The sequence below is a fragment of the Girardinichthys multiradiatus genome, chromosome 14 (genome assembly GCF_021462225.1).
Source record: "Girardinichthys multiradiatus isolate DD_20200921_A chromosome 14, DD_fGirMul_XY1, whole genome shotgun sequence".
Classification (NCBI taxonomy): domain Eukaryota; kingdom Metazoa; phylum Chordata; class Actinopteri; order Cyprinodontiformes; family Goodeidae; genus Girardinichthys; species Girardinichthys multiradiatus.
Window position 1 is genome coordinate 30,421,358 of NC_061807.1, and position 23,574 is coordinate 30,444,931.

The 23,574-nt window shown below is 40.1% G+C and overlaps 2 protein-coding genes across 3 annotated transcripts; both read right to left on the reverse strand.

Moving 5' to 3' along the window:
• Positions 1 to 510: 510 nt before the first annotated feature.
• On the reverse strand, positions 511 to 10,543 carry dnajc3b (DnaJ (Hsp40) homolog, subfamily C, member 3b). 2 transcript variants are annotated; one of them, XM_047384917.1, is made up of 12 exons: positions 9,079 to 10,543; positions 7,392 to 7,502; positions 7,068 to 7,192; positions 6,912 to 6,986; positions 6,374 to 6,517; positions 5,965 to 6,146; positions 5,733 to 5,852; positions 3,480 to 3,585; positions 3,245 to 3,365; positions 2,536 to 2,668; positions 2,286 to 2,434; positions 511 to 1,374 (listed from the first exon to the last, which is right to left on the reverse strand). In XM_047384917.1, the coding sequence occupies exons 1-12, from the start codon at positions 9,164 to 9,166 to the stop codon at positions 1,229 to 1,231; spliced, it is 1,500 nt and encodes a 499-aa protein (XP_047240873.1). In that variant the 5' UTR covers positions 9,167 to 10,543; the 3' UTR covers positions 511 to 1,228. The 2 variants fall into 2 exon arrangements, with proteins under 2 accessions (XP_047240873.1, XP_047240874.1); XM_047384918.1 differs by lacking the exon at positions 9,079 to 10,543 and adding an exon at positions 8,067 to 9,000.
• Positions 10,544 to 12,212: 1,669 nt separating this feature from the next.
• Positions 12,213 to 15,791, reverse strand: cldn15a (claudin 15a). Its single transcript, XM_047385198.1, has 5 exons — positions 15,418 to 15,791; positions 14,860 to 15,024; positions 14,544 to 14,625; positions 14,350 to 14,457; positions 12,213 to 12,795 (listed from the first exon to the last, which is right to left on the reverse strand). Exons 1-5 carry the CDS (start codon positions 15,632 to 15,634, stop codon positions 12,699 to 12,701), a joined length of 669 nt encoding a protein of 222 aa, XP_047241154.1. The 5' UTR covers positions 15,635 to 15,791; the 3' UTR covers positions 12,213 to 12,698.
• Between the last annotated feature and the right edge of the window lie 7,783 nt (positions 15,792 to 23,574).

Below are 23,574 nucleotides of genomic sequence, written 5' to 3' on the forward strand. Positions count from 1 at the left end.
GGAATCGAAACGAAGAATCGGACTTTAAAACTAGAATGCCTCCAGGAGAATCGGAAAAATAGTCCCGGTTCCAATGTTACCAGGTGAGAAATTGTAGGATTATCGTACTAGAGACATAAAATTATCGTACACTCGTCATAACCAAAGTAACAAGTCTGTTGATGTGTTGAATGGCGTCTAATAGACACTCGTAGCTTTGTGACGTCAGTACGGAAAGGATTTATCAACAGCTGCAGCCCCACAGTGCCGGGCTCTCCTTCTTCTTCTTTTCCTTTCCTCAATCATGGGCGGGCCTAGTGGACTATTCAGCCAATCATGGCCGTTGTTCTGAGGCCAACGCATCACGTCACACGTAGGTCACATTCAGAAAAGCACGATTGGCTGGAATTTCCAGCATTTGTTTCCGAATCCGGACACAGATGCCTTCAAGGTTCACAAAAAAACTCCGACAGATTTTGGCGATAGGCTGATGACGACTGATTACAACCACACATTCACGGAATGGTCAAATTATCGTACATTTGGCCTTTTTTACGAATATTGATCGTACATCGTACAGAGCAAAATTATCGTACAAATACGATAATTATCGTACACCTGGCAACACTGCCCGGTTCCAATTGATTCTCGATGCCCAACCCTACTGCCGTATACAAGCACCATTTTCAAACAAATACATTATCCTCACTGAAGAACCTCTAGAAACCAATTTTAGTTTAAAGCAAAATCAAACTGATAGAAGATTCAAAGGATTCCAGTGTGCTTCACCATTAATCCAACAAAATGCTGTTGATTTCATCAACCATAAAGTCTTGATTCTCAAGTGTAGAGTTGCTTCAGCACAGTATAGAACATTGACTGAAATTAGCAGGGCTGTGGTTCCTTTGAAGAATACTGCAAGAATAAAAAGCGGCACATTGACTTTCTTCCTCCATTAAAAGCTTCAAGATTGGCACAAAGAAAGAAAAAATAGGAGCAGAAACATCCACAGTTTTCATCCAGCACCTTTCAGTTCCCCAAAGAAGAATCAAGGTGTTAAAAAAAAAATCCTTCACTTTCCACCACTTTCCTCAACCACCATTTAACAGGAGCCACAGAACCTGTGGTTCCTTTCTAAAAAAAAAAACACATTTATGTCACTAAAATAAACAGCGTCCAGGCTGATGTACAAATCCTGTGGAAGATCTGGCACACATCTGTCTGAAGATGCTTTATTAAGTCCCGCTCTCTAGTTGTACTCGAACTTGAAGTGGAAGTTGCCGCCAGACTCGAAAGGGTTAAAGTGGAACGGCCAGGCCCTCTGTCCACCGCCTCCGCCCTGCTGGCTCTCTGGGTCCAGAGGATCCTCGCCTGCATCGAACTTCTGCCTCATTTCTAGAAGGTTGGTGGGAAAGATAGAGGAACACAGTTAGGAAGACTTTGAAGTTCAAGAAATTAGAAGTAACTCCCAAGAAAAATAAACATGACTTTCAGGTTTTTTTCCAAATCATCTGAAAAGTGGCGTGCATTTGCATAACATCACCCTGAGTCGACACTTTTCTGCTGCAATTACAGTTGCAAGACTTATGGGATATATCTCTGCGAGCTTTATGCATCTATAGACTTATATATTCTGCCCGTCTTACTTTGCAAAAAAGCTCAAGTTCAGTGAGACTGGACGGAGAATTTTAAAATAATGCAAGAGCTCCTGAAGCTGTGATAGGTTCTGTAACAAACATCTAACTCACAATAATAAAGACAGCTGGATGCACTGGATTTCATTTAGATCTCAGAATAAGGGAGCATTAAATGTACGGCATGTTGTTTTTAAAATATTTATATATAAAAAAAACTGAAAACTATGTGTAGTTTTCCTTACACTTTCAAAGTCCTTTTGTTTTTTTAAAAAAATAAAATAAATGCCTCATGAATCACAACCTGTGCACCAACACCATCATGTTGGAGCAGTGATTCAGAGCTCCAGCCATTACACAAACCCTGAGAAACCACGGCTTTCCATTTTCATGTTTCTGCTCTTCTGATCTCTAAAATGTTGCAGAGTTAGAGGTCCTCACTGTAGTCCTCCTGGTTACACTAAACTTACCATGGTGGATATGTAGGCTAGATACACAGAACAGGAAGCTCACTGTAAACGGTGTATTTTGTTGAAAACAGCTGCTACACAAAGTTGTGCGCAGTATTCAAAGAAAACTGGATGAGTCTGATTGTTTCTGCATCTTCTTAATCTCGTTTCGTCCTCCCCCCCCCCGACTGCAAGTGTTCAGTGTGTAAAACCAGCTCCTGACCTGGGTCGGTGAGGACTTCTTTAGCTGATGCGATATCAATAAACTTCTTCTCCGCCTCTTTCTTGTCTGCTTCGGACTGGAAGTTGTCAGGGTGCCACTGCTGTGCCAACTTCCTATACGCCTTGATTATCTCCTGCTTATTAGCATTCCTGAGGACAGGAAGGACAGATGTTTTTTTTTGTGGTTTTTTTCAAGAAGCTGAACAGAGTTGGATAACACTGTGCATAATGGATGCGAATGGACACATCACCTGCTAACTCCAAGGATCTTGTAGTAGTCTCTCTTGCGAGAGATTTTGAGCATCTTCTGTGCTCGTTCGAGGCCCTCTCTGATGGTATTGCTGTCGCTGTCGAACTCTCTCGCCTCCTGGTAGTCTTCAACAGCTAAAGTTCCAAAGAAAGGATACATTTGAGGGAAAAAAGTACATCCAATGAAGCTATAATCTGTTTCACACCACAAACAGCATGAGCAGAAATCATCCTGCTAGCATAAAAATGCATGGTCGAAGAAATTATCCCTAAAGAATCAGTTGTGTTTGCGGCTCCTTTCAGTGTGGTTGAGTGATCAGATCTCTGGCAAACTCTTATAAACTCCATTTTCTTGCAGTGGTGGCGTTTTCCTATTTCCTGTGCCTGTCAGAACTTGACATTCATTTCCAGGGATCTCATTAGTTTGAGCTTTTAGTGATGCATTTGAATGATCTAATCAGAATTATTCCAGTTTCTTCTTAATGTTTGGGTTCCCTGAAACCTGTTAAAGGTATTAATCCAAATATTAGTGGGGTGTATGTATATATTTGAGCTTGTGTGGAATAAAGAAAGTTGTTTATTGAATCATTGGGTGTATGACTGGAACTTTATGTTCCTCAGGCTTCTTTTTGTTTAAACAGTTAATATGAAGTCAAATGAACCCAGTTCTGCTGATGTCTCTGCAGTACTTCAGGCATTCAGTCTTGTTACCTTTCTCGTAGTCCTGGTTGAGGATGTAGGCCTCTGCTCGGTCTCGGAGGATGTTTGCATTGCGAGGTTCTCTCTGGTGGGCCTCTGAACAGATATCTATGGCCTCAGTAGCCAACTGAAGCTACAATAGCATGACGAATAACATGTCTTAGAGGAGAACTTAGGACCAAACCCAGATAAAAGTGACCGTCACTTAGTTGCGGTCTTAAATTAGCCGACCCGATTTCTTCCTCACCTTGACAAGACAGAAGCAGATCCTTTCTTTGGCCAGGTTAGTGTAGAACTGGATGTTTGGCTCCGTCATCATTGCCGATTCAAATTTTCCAATAGCTTCCTGATGCCTGAATGTGGAGAGATGGTTAACAAGAGCTGACGTTGGTTCCTTAACCTGTCTGATTCCATCTTACAACTATGTGCATTTGACCTGATCATCTGGTAGCTGTTGATAGAACCAATTACTGCACAGCAGAATTTTGGTCCTCTTGGCAAATGGTTAAAAATAGGTTGATCCAACATGTCAAGCAGTTTAAAATGTAAACATCTGCTCTTCAGGTTGTTTCTCAGTTTAACAACACAGGTGGAGCTTGTTGCTGTAAGTCTGACACCGAGTGAGCGGTCGCCTCAGAGATCCTTTATTTGGAGGCATTTTCTTGCTGTAACACATAAAAATAGAGGAGCGCGACTTTTGATGTCAGAAATGAAAATATTCCAGGGAGCGGAGTTTCTGTTGATGACCCAGGTTCAGATAAAGGAAAGTAACCCCAGATCATCATGCCTCCACCACCGTGTTTCACTGTGGGTATGGTGTTCTTCAGGTGTCGCTCAGTGTTACAGTCTTTGATTGCTGTGGTGTCAATGAAGGCTTTTCCATGAATTACTGAGAATGTCAAATATTTTTCAACATGGCACTTTTGTAAAAGTGTCAATAAAATCAGAGAAATTATTCTTTTCTAAAAGATGCCAGTTTCATTTGCAGTTTGTTTGAACTTTACACTGAAATTTCACACAAACTAAAACTAAAGGTGCCAGAATATGAATAAATTTGTCATTCTCTGTAACCTCTCTGTTAACTCTGGCTTAAGCTAAATAATACAACTGAGCAAATGTGAAGAAAACTCCTCCTAGGATGGTCGAACTTTATTTGAGGTTCACGAGATTTGCTATAATCGATGCAAACTAAAGAAATCTGACACAGAATGAAAGGTTCTTCGACAAAGTTTTAGTTTAAGGGCTACGCACTTTTCTCAATTTGTCAATGTTTATTTTTTTTGTTAAAGTACACAGGATATATAAAATTTATTGTATAAAAAGTTCCGAAAGGATTTATCATAATTTCATGTTTTTTACGTCACATAAAAAAGGGAAAACGTTCCAATTCTCATGCAGAGAATTGGAACGTGTTTGTTCTGTCGAGCTATGTGCTGCACCATGACAGCTTTAGCCAATGTTTGCTCAAACTAAGCGTTTTCCCAAACACGTCCCGTTTTGTTTTAGTAGCGCATTGTTTCTGTCTGCTCTCCCTTGTCTTTGGCGCCGCAGCAGAAACGAGTCTAGAGGACGCTGCTCTAAATGTAGAGATGCTTATAAAAGCTGAGGAGGGAGCAAACATGTCCGACTGGCAGCTTGCACGAAACATGAGAAACAGGCCAAGTCTGTAGCTTGTTGTGTAATCATTTGTAATGTAAAATTTGAAAATTCTGGACATTTATAAAAAGATTAACCCCCAACTGTTGGACGTTAATCATCAACAAATGACGAATCAAAAAAGCTCCTGAAATTGACTTCTGATCTTCTGAGGGCGGTATGGAGCGATTTCACAACTTTTTTAACATGTCGACTAAAATCCATCTGCTGCATTTTAAAAATCAACCCTCTGCCCTCAAATAAAGACTGGAGTCTCCTCCAGTAAATCCAGACTCTTCAAAGCATTGTAAAAATTGGTGTAATTGTTCCATTTTGTAAAAGAAAATAAAAAAGTAAACCAAAATCCAGAAATGTAGCAGTTGAAGTGTTTTGCTTGGCGGTTTTCCCAGACCGAGCTTAAGAGCCACAGATTTAAAGTTGTCTAGAGCCCAAAGGAGGAGTGAAATATCCCTGTTATTCCTGAAATAGCGTATATTAGCCAGAACCCAAAATACTGAAGAGAAAATGTTAAATAAAACTGCAAAGTGGCCAATCAAAGATAAACATATCATCAAAATATACATCAATATGAAAATCGCCTACATTTATTATCTATTATTAGATTTTTGTCCTTTGGGGAAAGGAAGAAGGAAAAGGTCTAGAAAAAAAAACATTTTTCCATACTAAATTTTTCTTTTCCCACACTTATCCAGACCTGAAAACCTAAAGCAATTTCCAGACTTTAATAAACTTGAATGAAAGAACAGATCTAGGTCTTAAAAATGTGGAGCTCCAACTTTAGAAACTCCATACGGGTTAATAATGTTCCATACATGTTTTAAAGAAATCATCAAGGGGCACTGACCTCCCCTGTTGGATCGACTCTTCTGCAGAATCAAGCAGCTTGCTGAGTTTCTTCACCTGCTTGTAGTGGATGAAACAATCTTTGTCGTCCTGGTCGAGCTTCAGACACTCCCTGATGTGGCTGTCGGGAAACAAAGCAGCAGATGGGAGTGAAGGAACGGCAAGGCCAAACAAATCTGCAGGTCCAAAGAAGGAAATCGCTCCATTTGCATAGGAGACAGCGCGGCGCTCACTTGAGGGACTCATGGTGCTCTCCGAGGCTGTAGTGCAGCAGGCTGAGCTTCAGGAAGGCTGCGCGGTTGTCGTTGCTTAGCCTGGCAGCAGGCGTGAGATCCTGGATGGCTTTCTGTGGATCCCCCATTCGGATGTAACAATCGGCACGAAGCTCCCTCGACTTCGGATCCCAGGGAGAGATCTGAGACAGAAACAGACATTCGCAAATGTAACCCAACAGAAAAAAAAAAAAAACAACAAGATTCCCAACAGCTGAAGGACTTTAAATCCTAATTGTTCAAAACATGAATGTGTTGGTGGAACTACTGCTGCGTTATATAGATAAACCAAACTGAATCGTTTCCACATAGAATATAACAAGGTTTGATTATTAGGAGACAAAATGATGCGATTCACATTCTAACCTACCTCAATAACCTTCTCCAGCGCGTTGATGGTACCACTGTAGTCACCTTGGTGGTATGCAGCCTGGGCTTCCTCCTGCAGGTCCTCCAGCTCGCTCGCTCTCATCAGCTGCTCCTGAGCTTCTCTGTGGTCTGCAGAACGCTGCAGCTGGGAAAGAAACAACAACCAGATGCTATTGCATTACCTACAGTGTCACAGCAGAAGAACATGAAAAAGGTGCAACATTTTGGCTCATTCGTGGTACCGCTGTTCATTTATATCTAGATTCTTGGTCAGAAGCATTAAAACCCAGATACTGATGGGTAAAACGTTTAAATTAAAGCTTGGGCACGCCACTGGTTTAAGTTAGAGTTTTTCCCCCCAGAGAAATCAGATTTTTATCTAAAAAAAAAAAAAAACGATAAAAAAAAAAAAAAAAAAAAAGGAAAACGTCTGAAAACTTTATCTTAAAAATAAAACGAAGAAATGCTCTTTTGTACTTTACAAATTTGTGTTTAACCCCGATTCTTGAAAATAAACAAACCAGCAGCTTAAAACATACCACCATGTTAAAGTCCTCTCTGGCTTCCTGCGTGTTGCCCTGCTTCAGCAGGATGTTCCCTCTCTGCAGCCGGGCCTGGAACAGAAGTGGGATGGTATGAGAAGAACTGAGTAACAGCATTTTTAAAGGCTTTGTTGGGGTCAGCGCAGGGCTTACTGGCAGGAAGTCAGGCTTCAGCTCGATGGCCCGTGTCAAATCGGGCAGAGCGGACTTGGATCTTCCCATGGCCAGGAACACGGCAGCTCGTTTATAGTAGGTCAGGTAATTCTTGGAGTCTCCCTCTGGAAAATGTCAGTGAAACTTAATCTTTGCCTTTAGAGCAGGGTCAAACATGAGACTTGCAAACTATGCTTGATTCGACAAATAGACAAGATTCAAGCCTGTATAGATCATTTTCAAAACAAAACACCACGCACAACAGAGCAGACAGAGAGCCTAAATGTGAGAGAGTTTGCATGCTCTGCGTGTGTGTGATCTTACCCACGGCTGAGTGGTAGTGGGACAAGGCTTCAGCGAGCTGACCAGCCGCCAGAAGTTTGCGGCCCATCTCCAAGTGGTGCTCGATCTCGGCGTGAGTCGCCCCCAGGACACCTGGAACACAAAGCTGAGCTGGAATCACGCTGGAACTACAACCAGTCAAAGGAGGGGACAAAATCGTTCAAAGACAGTCTGTGGTGTAGCTTAATCCCTTGGCTTGGGAGGATTTTCACCTGCTCTCACACTACTCTGATGACAACATTACACCTGCTGGGCATTAATGAATTTTTAGGAACTCAAACTAATCATTTCCAGGTACAAATGCAAATATTGTAACTGAAACTAACATTTTCAGATTTTATTGCAAAGAGAAAAAAAAAAAAAAGGTTAAATTACATTAAAAAGTAAGATGCATTTATTTTAAAGCAGTCTAGATGTTCCTGCCAGTTCTTAATCAGCTGTTTTGGTGTTAATTACATTAACAACTGGTGCACTGAAGGGGCAACAATTAAACAACCCCAAGAACAGGGCTGGTATTGCAGGTGGAGGCCACAGACATTTTTCCCTCCTAATTTTTTTGACTGCTTCCAGTAGTTTTGCATTTGACCAGGGTCAGTGTAATTACTGGTAGTATTATGCGATATCTGGACCCTACAGAGGTTGCACAGGCAGTCCCACCTCCACTAGGATGGTGCATCAATACATGGCAGTGCCTGAAGGTTTGCAGCGTCCCCAACACAGCCTCAAGAGCATTGAAGGGATTCCAGGAGAGTTACTTTAGGAGAGCTGGACAGGAGCCGTTGGAGGTCCCTAACCCATCAGCAGGACCGGTATCTGCTCCTTTGTTCAAGGAGGGACAGGATGAGTGCTTGATTATTACACTAATAATCAGTTATGACATAAAGGAAGTAAAAGGAAATACAAGATTAGCTCAATTTATGCAATGAAACATATGTTCCAAACCGTGATCTGGTTGTTATTAAACTAAAATAAAGGGGACATAATGAGAGTTCTTAGTTATGATGCATATGATCAATAAGAGAAAAAAAAAAACTTAATTTTCTCGCATTTGACCTGCTGATCACTGATCAGAGCCGATCAAGGGAAAATTGGTGATCTCTGGCTGATTGGTGCATCTGTGGAAAATCGGTATGGCCAGTCAAAGCCTGATCGGTGCATTTTATTTTAACGTGACATAATTTTGTTAAAAACAGCATTGGCCAAAGATCTGCAGGGTAAGAATGTCTTTATTTGTGTTTAAGTTTAGTTAAAGTACGTTTTTGGATTATTTTAATATAGTGTTTTGAGGAAAGTTGTGCTTCTGTCTGTCTTGTGTCATAGCTCTTGTGTTATGTGTAAACCCTCGTTTCCATTTCCTTGTGTTTTTTAAACGTTTGGTGTCGTTTTAATGTTATATTGTGCTCTGTGTGCGGCCACTACACACAAGAATCTCCTTAAAGGTTTCCTTTAATGCAATAAAATATAAACGTCATAGGGTAAATTATTATTAATAGCTACATGACGCTGTGGTTTCGTCTTCTAGTGTAAGGATAGAACATCCCCGTGTTTCAGAGAGGTAAACTTTGGAAACTCGACCCTGCAATGTGCCAATAAGTCCGCAACCTGAATAACTGTCCTGTGTCTGTGAAGGTTTTGTCCCTCCTGTTTGTAGCTCTAAAAGCGGTCTTACCGTCCAGCTGGATGTCCAAGAGGACAGAGAGCAGAGACAGGGAGCACAGCAGCCCGCTGGCTCCTCCTGCCCGCCGACACCACTCCATGTCTGGGTCCGCTCACACCGGGACACCGAAACAGACGGATCTCTCGGCTCAGCTTGGGCTCAAACTGCTGCTTTGTTTCATTGAGAACGGCTGGACCCGTTCGGACAGACCGAGGAACAGTTCCGACGGTGTATTTACGGTCCCGGTCCCACAGTCCTCCGGGCGGAACTGAGAGGAGTAACTCCAAAGTTCCTGAGCCGAAGCAGAGGTTTGGCAGCTGCTCCAAGCGAAAACTATAAGACTTTATCGCAAGTAAATTAGCTTCTTCTGACCAGATGAGGGTGAAATCAAAGCACCGACAATCTGTGTAATTTGGTCAGCGATACATTTCAGTCTGTTCTTAGCCTTCCTTTCCCTCTGTGGCCTACATTTTTCTGATTGGTCCACATGGCTCACATCCGGGTTCTTCTGTAGACGTGGACTGCTCTAATTGGACGGACTATTTTAACATTGGTGGCACTCCTAGTCTGTATGAAGTCTCTGCCAGAGGCGAGATATGGTAGTCGCCCCGCAAAGCTGTGGGTCTGCCACACAGTGAACGGAATGATGGCCCTTTTCCAAGGCCCAGTTTCTTTACAGGTGCATCTGGATAAATTCGAACAAAGTCCATGCAATTCAATTCAAAAAGTGAAACATATCTATTTAATAGATTCATTTGTTATTTGTTGGTTTAAAAGATTCAGGCTTACAGCTGATAAAAAAACCATTAAACAAAGGATTTCTAATAAAGAAATGTCAATGCCATGTACAGTACATGAAATACTGCATCAATATATGGGGGCAACAAACCTGTGGTTCTGCTCAGGTGTTAAAGAAGCCCAGGTTGTGTCTGCACTGTTGGCTTTGGTATCTTGCATCATCTTGTTGACAATACTCCATAGATTCTCTGTGACATTTGGGTCGGATGAGTTTGCTGGCCAATCCAGCACAGTGATTCCACGACATTAAAGCAAATATTGCTACATTTGGCAGTGTGGGCAGGTACCAAGGAAACCAGCATCTCCATCAAGCTTGTCAGCAGAGGTAAGCATGAGGTACTCTGAACTTTCCTGGCTGATGGCTTGCTGACTTGATAAAAATAGTAGACCAACACCAGCAGATGGCGTGGCTCCCCAAATCATCACTGACTCTGGAAACTTCACACCAGGCCTCCCACAGCTTGGATTCTGTGCCTCTCCATTCTTCCTCCAGGGACCTTTACTCCAAATTCAAATGGAAAATTCACTTTAATCTGAAAAGGTGACTTTGAACCACTTAGCAACAATCCAGTCCTTTTTCTCCTTCAACTAGATTAGACACTTCTGACGTCTATGCTTCAGAAGTGGCTTAAAACAAGGAATGTGACAGTTGTAGCCCAAGTCCTGAATACAGGTCCTTCTCAAAATATTAGCATATTGTGATAAAGTTCATTATTTTCCATAATGTCATGATGAAAATTTAACATTCATATATTTAGATTCATTGCACACTAACTGAGATATTTCAGGTCTTTTATTGTCTTAATACGGATGATTTTGGCATACAGCTCATGAAAACCCAAAATTCCTATCTCACAAAATTAGCATATCATTAAAAGGGTCTCTAAACGAGCTATGAACCTAATCATCTGAATCAACGAGTTAACTCTAAACACCTGCAAAAGATTCCTGAGGCCTTTAAAACTCCCAGCCTGGTTCATCACTCAAAACCCCAATCATGGGTAAGACTGCCGACCTGACTGCTGTCCAGAAGGCCACTATTGACACCCTCAAGCAAGAGGGTAAGACACAGAAAGACATTTCTGAACGAATAGGCTGTTCCCAGAGTGCTGTATCAAGGCAACTCAGTGGGAAGTCTGTGGGAAGGAAAAAGTGTAGCAGAAAATGCTGCACAACGAGAAGAGGTGACCGGACCCTGAGGAAGATTGTGGAGAAGGGCCGATTCCAGACCTTGGGGGACCTGCGGAAGCAGTGGACTGAGTCTGGAGTAGAAACATTCAGAGCCACCGTGCACAGGCGTGTGCAGGAAATGGGCTACAGGTGCCGCATTCCCCTGGTCAAGCCACTTTTGAACCAGAAACAGCGGCAGAAGCGCCTGACCTGGGCTACAGAGAAGCAGGACTGGACTGTTGCTCAGTGGTCCAAAGTACTTTTTTCGGATGAAAGCAAATTCTGCATGTCATTCAGAAATCAAGGTGCCAGAGTCTGGAGGAAGACTGGGGAGAAGGAAATGCCTTCATGCCTCCATGCCACGCCGCATTGAAGCAGTCATTTCTGCCAAAGGATTCCTGACCAAGTATTGAGTGCATAACTGTACATGATTATTTGAAGGTTGACGTTTTTTGTATTAAAAACACTTTTCTTTTATTGGTCGGATGAAATATGCTAATTTTGTGAGATAGGAATTTTGGGTTTTCATGAGCTGTATGCCAAAATCATCCATATTAAGACAATAAAAGACCTGAAATATTTCAGTTAGTGTGCAATGAATCTAAAATATATGAATGTTAAATTTTCATCATGACATTATGGAAAATAATTAACTTTATCACAATATGCTAATATTTTAAGAAGGACCTGTATGTCTGTGGTGGTCGTTTTCATACCCTTTCCACAACACGTTTTCCTTCCACTCAACTTTCTATTAATGTTTATATACAACACTCTGAACAGCCAGCCTCTTTAGAAATAACCTTTTGTTGTTACCCTCCTATGGTGGGTGTCAATCACTGTGTCCTGGACAACTGTCTCCTCTTTTCAATAGTCTAACTTGTGTCTGAAGGACTTGTGATAGTGTTAAGTGATGCCATTGTATACCTCTTCATATCATTCAAATAATGTCAATGCCAGATTTTTTGAAGCAAATTTAAAACATGAAAATAAATATAATTTAACAGATTAAACCATAGGTGATAAAATATTACATGTCTATAAAACCCTTTGAACACTCAATATGTATTAACTCATAAGACTAATTTGTCTTATGTCTAATGTCTGTGGAAATAATTAAAAAAATGATTAGTATCACAACATTTTGCGATTACAGAATACAATGTCAAACTACAATATTTAATGTTGCACTTTTTATTGTGTTTAGTAATAAAAACAAAATGACAATTAAAACAATCTGTTCCCCATTTTCTCTTAATGGTACTTTACAAAACTGTACAAAACAACACAAATAAAATCTTAATCTTCTCTCTTTTGGCCTCACAAATGTCCGTCCTTGTTCATGCAAATCAAAGTATGATTTAATGTTTTAGTAAGTGCCCTCATCTTGTTTTCATCATTGAAATATGAACAGAGTCACTGAAAGGAGTCAGTCTGTGTGGTGGAAAAGCAGAGTAGCTTTATACAATGTCTACAGTATCAGTCTCTTCAATTGGAATTGGGATTATATACATTACAGCGGTGCTCAGTTGCTGCCCACAGTAAACAACTGGAGCACTATCGGCGTGTCCACAGCCATGGACAAATAGCTCAGCGTAAAGTGTAAAAAAAAGAACAGTTTATATACATGAATAAAACCTGAGTTGATGAAAACGTCAGAGAAATCAGACGTAAGCGTTTCGTCCATAAGTGCTGGTTGCAGCGCTTCTGCTTGGTGGAGCTCCAGAGTACACTGTTCCCCTGCTTTGATAAGGCAATGGGCTGCAAAAAACACAGTGGATTGTTGAAAGTAATGCATTCAGAGTAAGTCCTCAAAGCAATACATGTGCACACTTTTCTTGTTTTCTGATGGCACAAACTGCCGCGTCAAAGGTTTTTCATTCAGTTTTAATGCATCAAACTGTTAGTAAAAAAGTTGGTCTCCTCTGGGTCTTAAAATAAAGGTAATTACAAACACAAATATGAACAATTTCATTGTAATTTATCAGAAAGTAATCCAAAAAAAAACAAGCTTCAGATGTCAAATAGATGGCTTCACATTTAGCTCTAGAATAGTTTGGTAAACAGTGAAGTTCATAAACAGCTAATGTCCCATGTCATCACCCTTCCACCACTGTGCTTGATAGTTGGTATAAGGCTGATGTGCTTAAAGGCCAAACTTCTCAACTGTACTTTCAGATGCAATTATTCAAACCTAAGTTGTGCTGTCCTATTCTTTTTAGAGAGAAGAGACATTCTTCTGGCCTTTTATCTTTTGCTGATGATTATTTTATCAACTGCTTTGCAATAGCTGAACCTGCTTGCTACTGTCTCTTTTGAATCCCTATCAAACTTTTAGTTTGTATTTCTGTTGTAGTTGCATTTAGACACGTATTTCATATGTTGCATACATGCCTGCTTGTCTATCTTTAGCAGACCACTAGATGGCGCCAATCTCTTACAATTTGAAATTTAACAAGCTGAAATATCTTTTACTAGTTTTCATCTAAGCTGGGGGTCAGCAATCTGCTGACCTTGAGCTACGTGTGGCTCTTTAGTCACCCCACAGAAGCTCGTATTAAGTTTGACCAAGAATTATAAAGATTTTTTTTAAATGTTAAGCCTAAAGGAAATGTTAGATTTAGCAGTTCCTCTGTCCTATTTGACTATACCTGTGTAAAATGTTTACGACAGAATAACACTAATGGTCAAAAGATACAAATAATATTTTTTGATTAGTCCTTTCATGTCACTCTACAGAAAACTATGTGATTTTTTTCTTTAGGGTGGCTACATATTTTCCAATAATATGCAAAGGTACTCAAGTGACCTTGTTCAAGTCAAAGACATTCATTTATTCTAATAGTGAACAAACTATAATTAATAATATATTCTTAAAACTAGATTAGTCATCTTTTTCTAATCATCTATTTCCGAAGGGCCAAGCAGGTTTTGTGGCTTTAGAAATTTTATTTAGTAAGAAAAAGGTCAAAAATGGCTCTTTGGACTGAAAGGTTGCTGACCCCTGACTTCTTCCTGGTATTTCAGCAGTGTTTACAGCAGTCCTAATTGAATCTCGTTGTTGTGTTTGTTAAAACCTGACCTCAAAACGCCAAGGACAGCCCTTTTAGGAGAGTTTATAATGTGTTGGCCAGTTTATCTCATTCAAAACATGCTTCTCCATACATACTATTTCAAAGCAGCTAAGCTTTGAAAATTAATCAACAACACATCTGTCAATGGCCCAGTCAAACTGTAACTGTATATTCAAGAGACAGTTTTTTTCAGCAATCTACATTGCACTGAATTTTAAACAGAACATGGACTGGAACTCACTATTTCTCCTGTCTGCCTACTTTGCAGGAGAAGGTGAGGCAGATTCCTCCAGCGATGGCGAGCACAGCCGAGCACCAGCCGATGTAAAGTGCTTCCCCTATTTCATACCTGAGATAGGGAGGCAGACAGTCAGACTACACAAGGCTTAAAGCTCAGTTATCCAACCTTTAAACACCTCTACTGCAGCACCTTACCTGATCCCCGGATAGAAGGGGTCAAAGAAGTCCTGGGTAATATTGAAGGCATACCATGACACAGAGACCATTGTGCAAAGACCTTTTGATAGAAATAAAAATGTCAGGGAGCTGCCAGACAGTTAAATCTGGTACTTTAAGGAAACCAGTGAAAACTTTATGGAGAAATGATTTAAATTCTGATCCTGATTTTATATCCTTTTAAATCCTTTATCTCTACTTTTTATAGAGCAGTGCATCAGCAAGTCATAATTATAAGCAGCTTCCTTGACAGACATTCTTGAATACATTTTTTCTTTCTTGGAGGTTTTGTTACCTTGCAGGATAAAAAACACCCCTGAGGTCCCTGCAATCCTCCCTTTGAGAACATAGTTTTCTCCCCCTGCTTTTGAACACTGGATTCCTATCAGGGACCCTACCAGGCCAAAGGTCCCCAACACTATAGAGGCAATCATCAGGGCACGGGAAGCCTGGATGTAACCTGGAGGAAGAAACCAGTAAAAAAAGAGAAAATGTCCTGATGTCATCTCAGAATCAGAATCAGAATCAGAAAAGCTTTATTGCCAAGTACGTTTTTGGACATACAAGGAATTTGTTTTGGCGTAGTCGGTGCAATACAGTACACAGTATCTGTGGCTACAAAGGCAGGTTTATAGTCTCTTTAAACCTATAAAGTCTGATGGTTAAATGAAAACTTTAACCATCAAGTTAAAATGATAAATTCTTATCATTTAACCTCAACATCCCATTACGTAAATCCTTTTTTATAGATACTCAAAAGTAAACTGATAATTTGAGTAAATATGGACAAACACAATACAGTAATAAAGTCTACTGTTGCATCTTTTTAGTAGATTTTTTTTTTAGGACATACCATTCAAAGCAAGCAGCGATGGAAACTCCCTGCAGTTGTGGACTCCAGTTGAATCCGTCGCGCAGGACATCCACAAGTTTTCGTAGATGGTGGAGGTTGTGATGACATTCCCATCCACAGTGGATACCTTCCAGTAACGATTCGGCAGCGTGACCCCAACCATCACCCATCCGACAAACCCCAGTATCAAAGCCACTACTTCCACTATTGGATCCATGATTGCTTCCTCAGTTCAACTCTCAAATAATAAAAAAAGATAGAATACCCAGATCCCAGTTGTTTTTTTTGGTTGTTGTAGTTTTTATTGAGGAAAAATTAGCTCCAAAAGAAAGACCCTCCTTTGAGTTGACGACAGTCTCTGTGAGAAGTGTCTGGATCCTCAGATATGTATAATCATTTATATGACTGGGTGTTTCTCCTCCCCCTACCCTCTGTCTCACTCTCTCGCTCTGTCCCACACACACACACACACACACACACACACACACACACACACACACACACACACAAACACACACACACACACACAATCTGTGTTTTTATTTTACGTCCTTGAAACTGAACAGGTGTTTATCAGCTCACTCTTGAGGTCCAATGGTCATCAGTGGTCTTAAAGTTTTTTTGTGTACGCCTCAAAATATGTTTATTTATCATATTTAGGCAATATTTTGTGCTATATATGTTGATTTTTAATGACATGGTCAGATTAATGAACATTTGTTGCAGGGAATCTGATTGTTTAGTACAACCTGAATAAACAATCAAAGATCATCAGCAAAAGTTGATACTCTAAAGGGTTGTCTTCATGTAGCAGCCTAAATGTTATGTCTTTATATGTCTAAACACACATTTCTTGATGAGATGAGGTTAAATATGTTTCTAGGCTGGTTTTATTGTTTCGATTTGAATATCTGTAGGCCAAGGGACAGGAAGAAACATTCACTGAGTGTCATGACTAGCTTTTTGGAACAATGTCAACACCTAAGTGGAATAAACGGAAGGCTCAACATGGAGCTGTTCAGAGACCAAAGTTCACAACAATCCAGTTTATCTCATAGTTTCTCTGTTTGTTGGACCTCATTAATAATCCTCAGCGAGGGTCTCTGTGTAAGTAGCGATAAATCCCTCGAATGCTTTGAATTAACCCAGTTGATAACTGTTAATCCATATCTAAGACTGAGCTGTCAAGTTTATATAAGTGAGAAGATTTATAAAGAGGCAAACTCAGTTGTTTAAAGGTCAATAATAATGATCCAAATATAAGGCAACAATAAATCAGCGCTGTGCTTCTGCTTGGCCAAGTTTCAGGAAAGCAAAGTTTGTTTGTCTCAAAATCTCCACGGCAAATTGAAAGTCACAAATGAAATATCTTGAAACGGGTAAGAAAAGTCTTAAAAAGTGTGATAATTATCTGTAATAACTTGTGTATTTAATATTACACAATTGTGAGACTCTTTTGTGCTCAGACAATATGTATAGGACAAAAGGTTCTGGGAATTTAACATCTCAATAAAAGGTAAAAAGTATAACAAAGATTTCAGATATGACAGACAGCCCATGAGCGCGAAGGTTTCTGAAATGACTTCACCTTCACCCCATCTCTTGCTGTAAAGGGTTTATAAATTCAAATGTCTTTCCACATCTTCAGCATGGAATCCACCTGAAACACTTATTTATACGAGGTATTTTTGGCCGGTTAGTCTGATCTACGTTTCTAAGGTCAAAACTGATCCAGCAGGGGAGGAAGCAGCTGACCTTCAGAAATGTGCAAGAAATATTTTGTGGACTGGCTCTTTAAAATGATCAAGAAGTGGTGAAATTCTTTAAAAAAAATATATGCACATAAAATACTCTTCAGCTAAAGCCTAAATATGGATTTTGACAATGTTTGTTTCACTAAATAAAAGTTTAAATTTAAGGTTAATTAAGAAAAAGTAGTAGAGAAAGCAACATATTTTTATCTATAGAGATGGAAATGCTCATTTTCAAGTTAATGCTTTTTGTCACTTCAGATTATCAAACAAATTTTAATATCATACAAAGATAACGTGAGTAAATACAAAATTATGCTAATAAATGGGGCTTCCATTTCTTGAAAAAGGTCTCCAAACAGATGAGGCCCATTGTTAAAAAGTAATTGGCTCCTAAACCTAAAAACTGTGGAAGACTTTTGCCCCCACTCTTCCATATTTGGGCTACTATTTATAAGACAAGTATTTTCCAAACTGTAAAAAACTTTTATCTAAATGTCCTAATTAAATTTGGATTCAATTTAAAAGTAAATTAATAAACTAAATTGTAAAATTGTTCACATCAATTTCAGAACTTTACTTTTAGAAACATCTAGCTTGCAGAAACAATATGAAATTTCATAACAATTTACTTGTAACATATCAACAGAGGTATTCAAACAGGAGACAATTTAAGAATGAGGTTCCCATACAGCAGGACAACGGCTCAATAAAACGCATTAGAATGGCCTAGTCAAAGTCCAGACCTTAATAAAATTGAGAACCTGTGGCAAGATCTAACCACTGATGTAACCATATATCCATTACCTTCCAATAATGCATTACTTATTGTTGGCCTATCGGAATAAAACCCCATTATTAATGCTGAGGTTGTGGGTGTGATGTAACAAAAGGTGAAAAGATGAAGGGGCATGAATACTTCTGCAAAGCAAAGTATAACGCACCTTCAGAGTACAAACATTAAGTTTTAGGGTTAGTATGAAAACAGCAAGTAAATAACACATTTACATAAGGAGAACATTAGTGGTCTAAATGATACTCAGTTACTTATAGTTGTGCTTCTTAATCCGTAGGTCAAATTCAGAAATTTATGCCCTTGTTCAAACCAAACAAATGAAACAACCTCGCCCATATCACCGACACCTGAGCTGCTCTAACACATGGATCCTGCCCTGCCATAAACGACCCATTTTTATGACCAAACTGTTTGTGAAGCTCCTTTTACAGCTCATGCAACTGCATGACTGGCTGCTGATAGATATATACGTTTAGATGCAAACTTTGAAAGGCTGTAAGTTTTTCATCAGCTTTCCAGGAACAGGCCATTAAAAGGGACATAGGATGAGCATGTGATGATGAGGCACATCATGGAAGAGTGCACAGATAAATGTTTGCTTGTTTAGGAGATGAGAAAACCAGATATGGTTTAGCACAAATTAGTCTTTCTGGTTCAAACAGAACAACCTTGTTTAATTATGTCACCTAAAACTAATATGTTAGCTGGTTTTAAGAGGAATATTTCTTACACTTCAAGAATCGCTTTTTTTTATTTTAATTTTTTATGAAACATTATGGTCAAAATTAGGCAAATATTCACTGTTCACATAAAATAATGTCGAATACCTCAATGTTCAAGATATATCAAAGCTATAATGGGAATTTAAAATAAAAAGACAACATTATTTGTTGGAACAACCCAGAGTTCTGGGTTTGCTGCCAGTTTTGTCTATTTTTTGCATCATTTAAGTGGCGGGATTCAAAGGTCTGCACTGCATATATTTTATTTAAGGCTGCAGTTGAAAAGCTGAAATGATTTTATAGTATCTCCACCAATCAGCTTCAAGCAATATTCAAAACACAATAATAATTGATAGGCTGTTGCCAGGCAACTGTCAAATCTGACCAACCATTCCCAGAAAGTCTTTCTACAAATGTCATGTGTATTTCAGCTGTTGAACTCTTTCCAGACACACTTTACGAGGTCACCCTTGACCCTAATTAAGGAGAAATATTTCAAATTTAACAATTTTTTATTTATTTAAACAATATGAAATAATAGGCAACTCAGGTCAGCGCAAACCTTTAGAGAAAAATCTCCTAATTGTTTTTCTTCTTATAAAGCATTTAAAAAGGTTGAGTCCTGAACCAGCCTGAATAAACAAAGCAGCTGGTTTCACATGAAATGAGCTTAAAAAAATGAAGATTGATCCATCTGTTATTCTAGAATTGCGCCGCTCAAGTTGGCAGCAGGTTGGAGTAGCTCTGTTACTTTTGATTCTGATTTATTCTTTTTTGGGAACTCTTCCTCTTGTGGTGGATACAGTTGATTTTTTTTTGGATGACTGTCCACTCCGATGTTAGATGCGGTGCAGCTTGGAGGATTTTTCTTAATACTTTATATTTTTGGACATTTGCTATGATGTTGTTTCTTACAACCGGGAGCAGCTGATTAATATCTCAAAAGCTAAAATAATACTTCAACTACAACCCCAAATCCCTGATGAGTTGAAAAGGAGATGCCGTGGATGCAGAGCAGAAGCTAAGAGAAGAGAGAGAAGGAGGAAGTTCAAACCATCTCTCCTATCGATTATGATGGGCAATGTGAGATCGTTGGGAAACAAGTTGGATGAACTCCAAGCCCTACAAAGGACCCAGCCAGAGTACCGGGCATGCAGTATTATGTGTTTTACTGAGACATGGCTGCAGGATCATATCCCCGACTCCAGCGTCTCTCTGCTGGGCTTTTAAACCATACGAGCAGACAGAGATTTAAAGAGGAGTGGCAAATGTAAAGGAGGTGGACTAGCAGTACTTGTGAACAACAGATGGTGCAATCCAGGACATGTTTCTGTGAAGTGTCATCTCTGCAGTTCAGATATTGAACTGTTGGCAGTAAGTTTTCGTCCATATTATTTACCCAGTGAGTTCACCAGTGTTATTTTGGCAACAGTTTACGTTCCACCTTCCGCTGTTGCCAACACTGCATGTGATGCCATCAGCTCAGTTGTTGCTAAGCTACAGACACAAAACCCTAATGCTTTTGTGGCAATTTCTGGTGATTTTAACCATGCTTCACTCTCTGCTACACTTCCAACGTTTCAACAGTTTGTCAGCTGCTCTACCAGAAAAAACAAAACATTGGATTTGTTTTATGCAAATGTCAAGGACTCATACATCTCTACAGCAAGACCTCCTCTAGGCAAATCAGATCACAATCTTGTTTTTCTCTGCTCGAAATATAAGCCCCTTGTTCAGAGGCAACCTGTAATAAAGAGGACTGTGAGAAAATGGTCACAGGAAGAAGCTCTGCAAGGTTGCTTTGAGGCTACACACTGGGACGCACTGTGCCAGCCACATGGAGAGGACATCAATGCCATGACTGAGTGTGTAACCGACTATATAAACTTCTGTGTGGATAACATCATCCCCACCAGAACCGTGAGATGCTTCCCCAATAACAAACCTTGGATCACCAGTGACCTGAAGGACCTGCTTAAGACGAAAAAAAGAGCCTTCAGAGAGGGAGACAGAGAATTATTGAGGATTATACAGAAGCAACTTAAAGTCAAGATAAGAGACAGCAAGGAGGTGTACAAGAAGAAGCTGGAGAGCAAGCTCCAGCAAAACAAGATCAGAGATGTGTGGACAGGGATGAAGAAGATCACAGGCTTCAAGCAGAAGGATGATCAGACCGATGGATGTCTGGACAGAGCCAATGAACTGAACACATTCTTCAATAGGTTCAGTTCAGAAACAAGCTTTGCATCCTCCTCTCCTGCTCACAGCCAAACAGACATTCCACCTTCCTTTGACCCACAGGACCTACAGCTGTCCAGTAACACCTCACATTTTTTATCTTCCACCTCAGCCCTAGACCCTTCAGCTTCTACATGTTTGCCTTCAACCATATCAGAAGATGCTGATGCTTCCTTTGCTTCCCCCTTCCACCTGTGTGTCTCAAGAAGTCAGGTGAAGAAACAACTGGAGAGACTGAATCGGAATAAGGCTGCAGGTCCAGATCATGTCAGCCCTAGAGTCCTGAAGGCCTGTGCAGAGCAGCTCTGTGGGATTCTGCAGCACCTCTTCAACCTCAGCCTGGCCCAGAAGAAGGTTCCGGCGTTGTGGAAGACCTCCTGTCTTGTTCCGGTACCAAAGAAAACTCACCCATCAGTCCTCAATGACTATAGACCTGTTGCCCTGACATCTCACATCATGAAGGTCCTAGAGAGACTCCTGTTGGCCCACCTGAGTAAGCAAACAGTAAACCATCAGGACCCCCTTCAGTTTGCTTATTGCTGTGGAGTTGGAGTTGAAGATGCCATCATACATCTGCTTCAACAAACCCACTGTCATCTGGACAAAGCCAGCAGCACTGTGAGGATCATGTTCTTTGATTTCTCCAGTGCATTTAATACAATACAACCTGATTTGCTTTGTCAGAAACTCCAGAAGACTCAGGTGGAGGCCTCAACAATCTCCTGGATCAAAGACTACCTGACAAACAGACCACAGTTTGTGAGACTGAAGGGTTGTGAGTCTAACCAGGTAGTCAGCAGCACAGGAGCACCACAAGGGACTGTACTCTCACCATTTCTTTTCACTCTGTACACCTCAGACTTCCAGTACAAGACAGACTCCTGTCATCTGCAGAAATACTCGGATGATTCTGCAGTCGTGGGATGGATCAGAGATGGACAAGAAGCTGAGTACAGGAAGGTGGTGGACCGCTTTGTGGCATGGTGTGGAAACAATCATCTCATGTTGAACGTGACTAAAACAAAAGAGATGATTGTAGATTTTAAGAGAAACAGGAAAAAGTCAAAAACTATTTCTATCATGGGAGAAGAAGTGGAGGTGGTGGAGGAGTGTAAATACCTCGATGTTCACCTGGACAACAGACTAGAGTGGAGATGCAACTGTGAAGCCATCTACAAGAAGGGACAGAGCAGACTGTACTTCTTGAGGAAGCTTAGGTCCTTTGGTGTTTGCAGCAAGATGCTGCATATCTTCTATAAGTCTGTTGTGGAGAGTGTGATCTCTTCTGCCATCATCTGCTGGGGTAGCAGCATCAGAACCAGGGACTTAAAAAAGCTCAACAAGCTGATAAAAAAGGCTGGTTCTGATCTGGGGACTCCTCTGGAACCTTTGGAGATCATTGCGGAAAGATGGATTCTTCATAAAATGAAGAACATTATGGAGAACCCTGAGCATCTTCTTCATGAGACTGTCCTACAACAACAGAGTGTCTTCAGTTAGTGGTTTCTTCAGATCTGCTGTAAGACGGAGCGCTACAAGAGATCCTTCCTGCCCACAGCCATCAGCATCTACAACGGCTCTTTGAGGAAACCCTCATAATGAGCTACAACAACATTTAATTTCCCTTTGGGATTAATAAAGTATTTTTGAATTGAATTGAATCTACCTATCTATATGAGCCTTGCTTGTCAAATAACAACCTTTAAGCAGGTATTAAACATTCTTTTCATTAAGTCCACATTTCTGTACTAAAATGTTTGTTTTATTTGTCTGATGTTATATTCTAATCTCATATGTCCTGTTGTCATACCAGTTAGACTGAAACAGAACAGGCTTGTCTATTTTAAACTGGAATTTTCTCATTTTTTGGTTACATAGAGCTGTATAACGCTATACTAATGAGATAGCAGTCTTGTTAGGATAGCCTATCAAAAAGAAGCATGTGTGTACGATAAAATATGAAAGTTCAAGCTATGAGCCATTTATTGTGGTTCAAACATATACAATGAATAAATATATTTCAGTTTGTTTCACACTAAGATGAAACACAAACAGGCGAAGCTATGAGAATCCATGGTATGGTAAGCCCTGGTAAAGATGTATAAAAAGTCTAAAAATACAGTTTGATTTTACTGCAGTTGGAAATTCTCACGCTAAAGCCATATCGAAATATTTTTCGGTGGGGAAATCATCTTTATCATTTTCAGTGGGGAAAAGTGCTTCTATTTAAAGTTTTTAACAAAATCACGGATGCCACAACTACTGGCGCTCTTAACAATGCTAATAAAATAAATGTAGCTGAAGCACTTTTGGAATCCATGCTCTATTACGTTCATCTACGACCCGTTTCACTGGAGTGTAAATATGTGACCCACAGGCCTATTTCTCTGAGCCACTCTTCAAAATGGGAAAGACAAGTAAAACATGCCTTTCAAGACCTTGATCTGCTGATCTTCGTAAATCAGGAAAGGGTTTCAAAAAAATAGCAACTTGCTGAAACGTACTCATTTCTACAGTCAGAGAAATATTTTTTAAAAACAAGTCTGAATGGAGGAGGACACAAGTTAACCTGGCCACTACAGACAGTGAGGAGGATGGAAATTATGGAACATCATCTCAGAATTTCAATAACTGCAGCAACGGTGGCCTC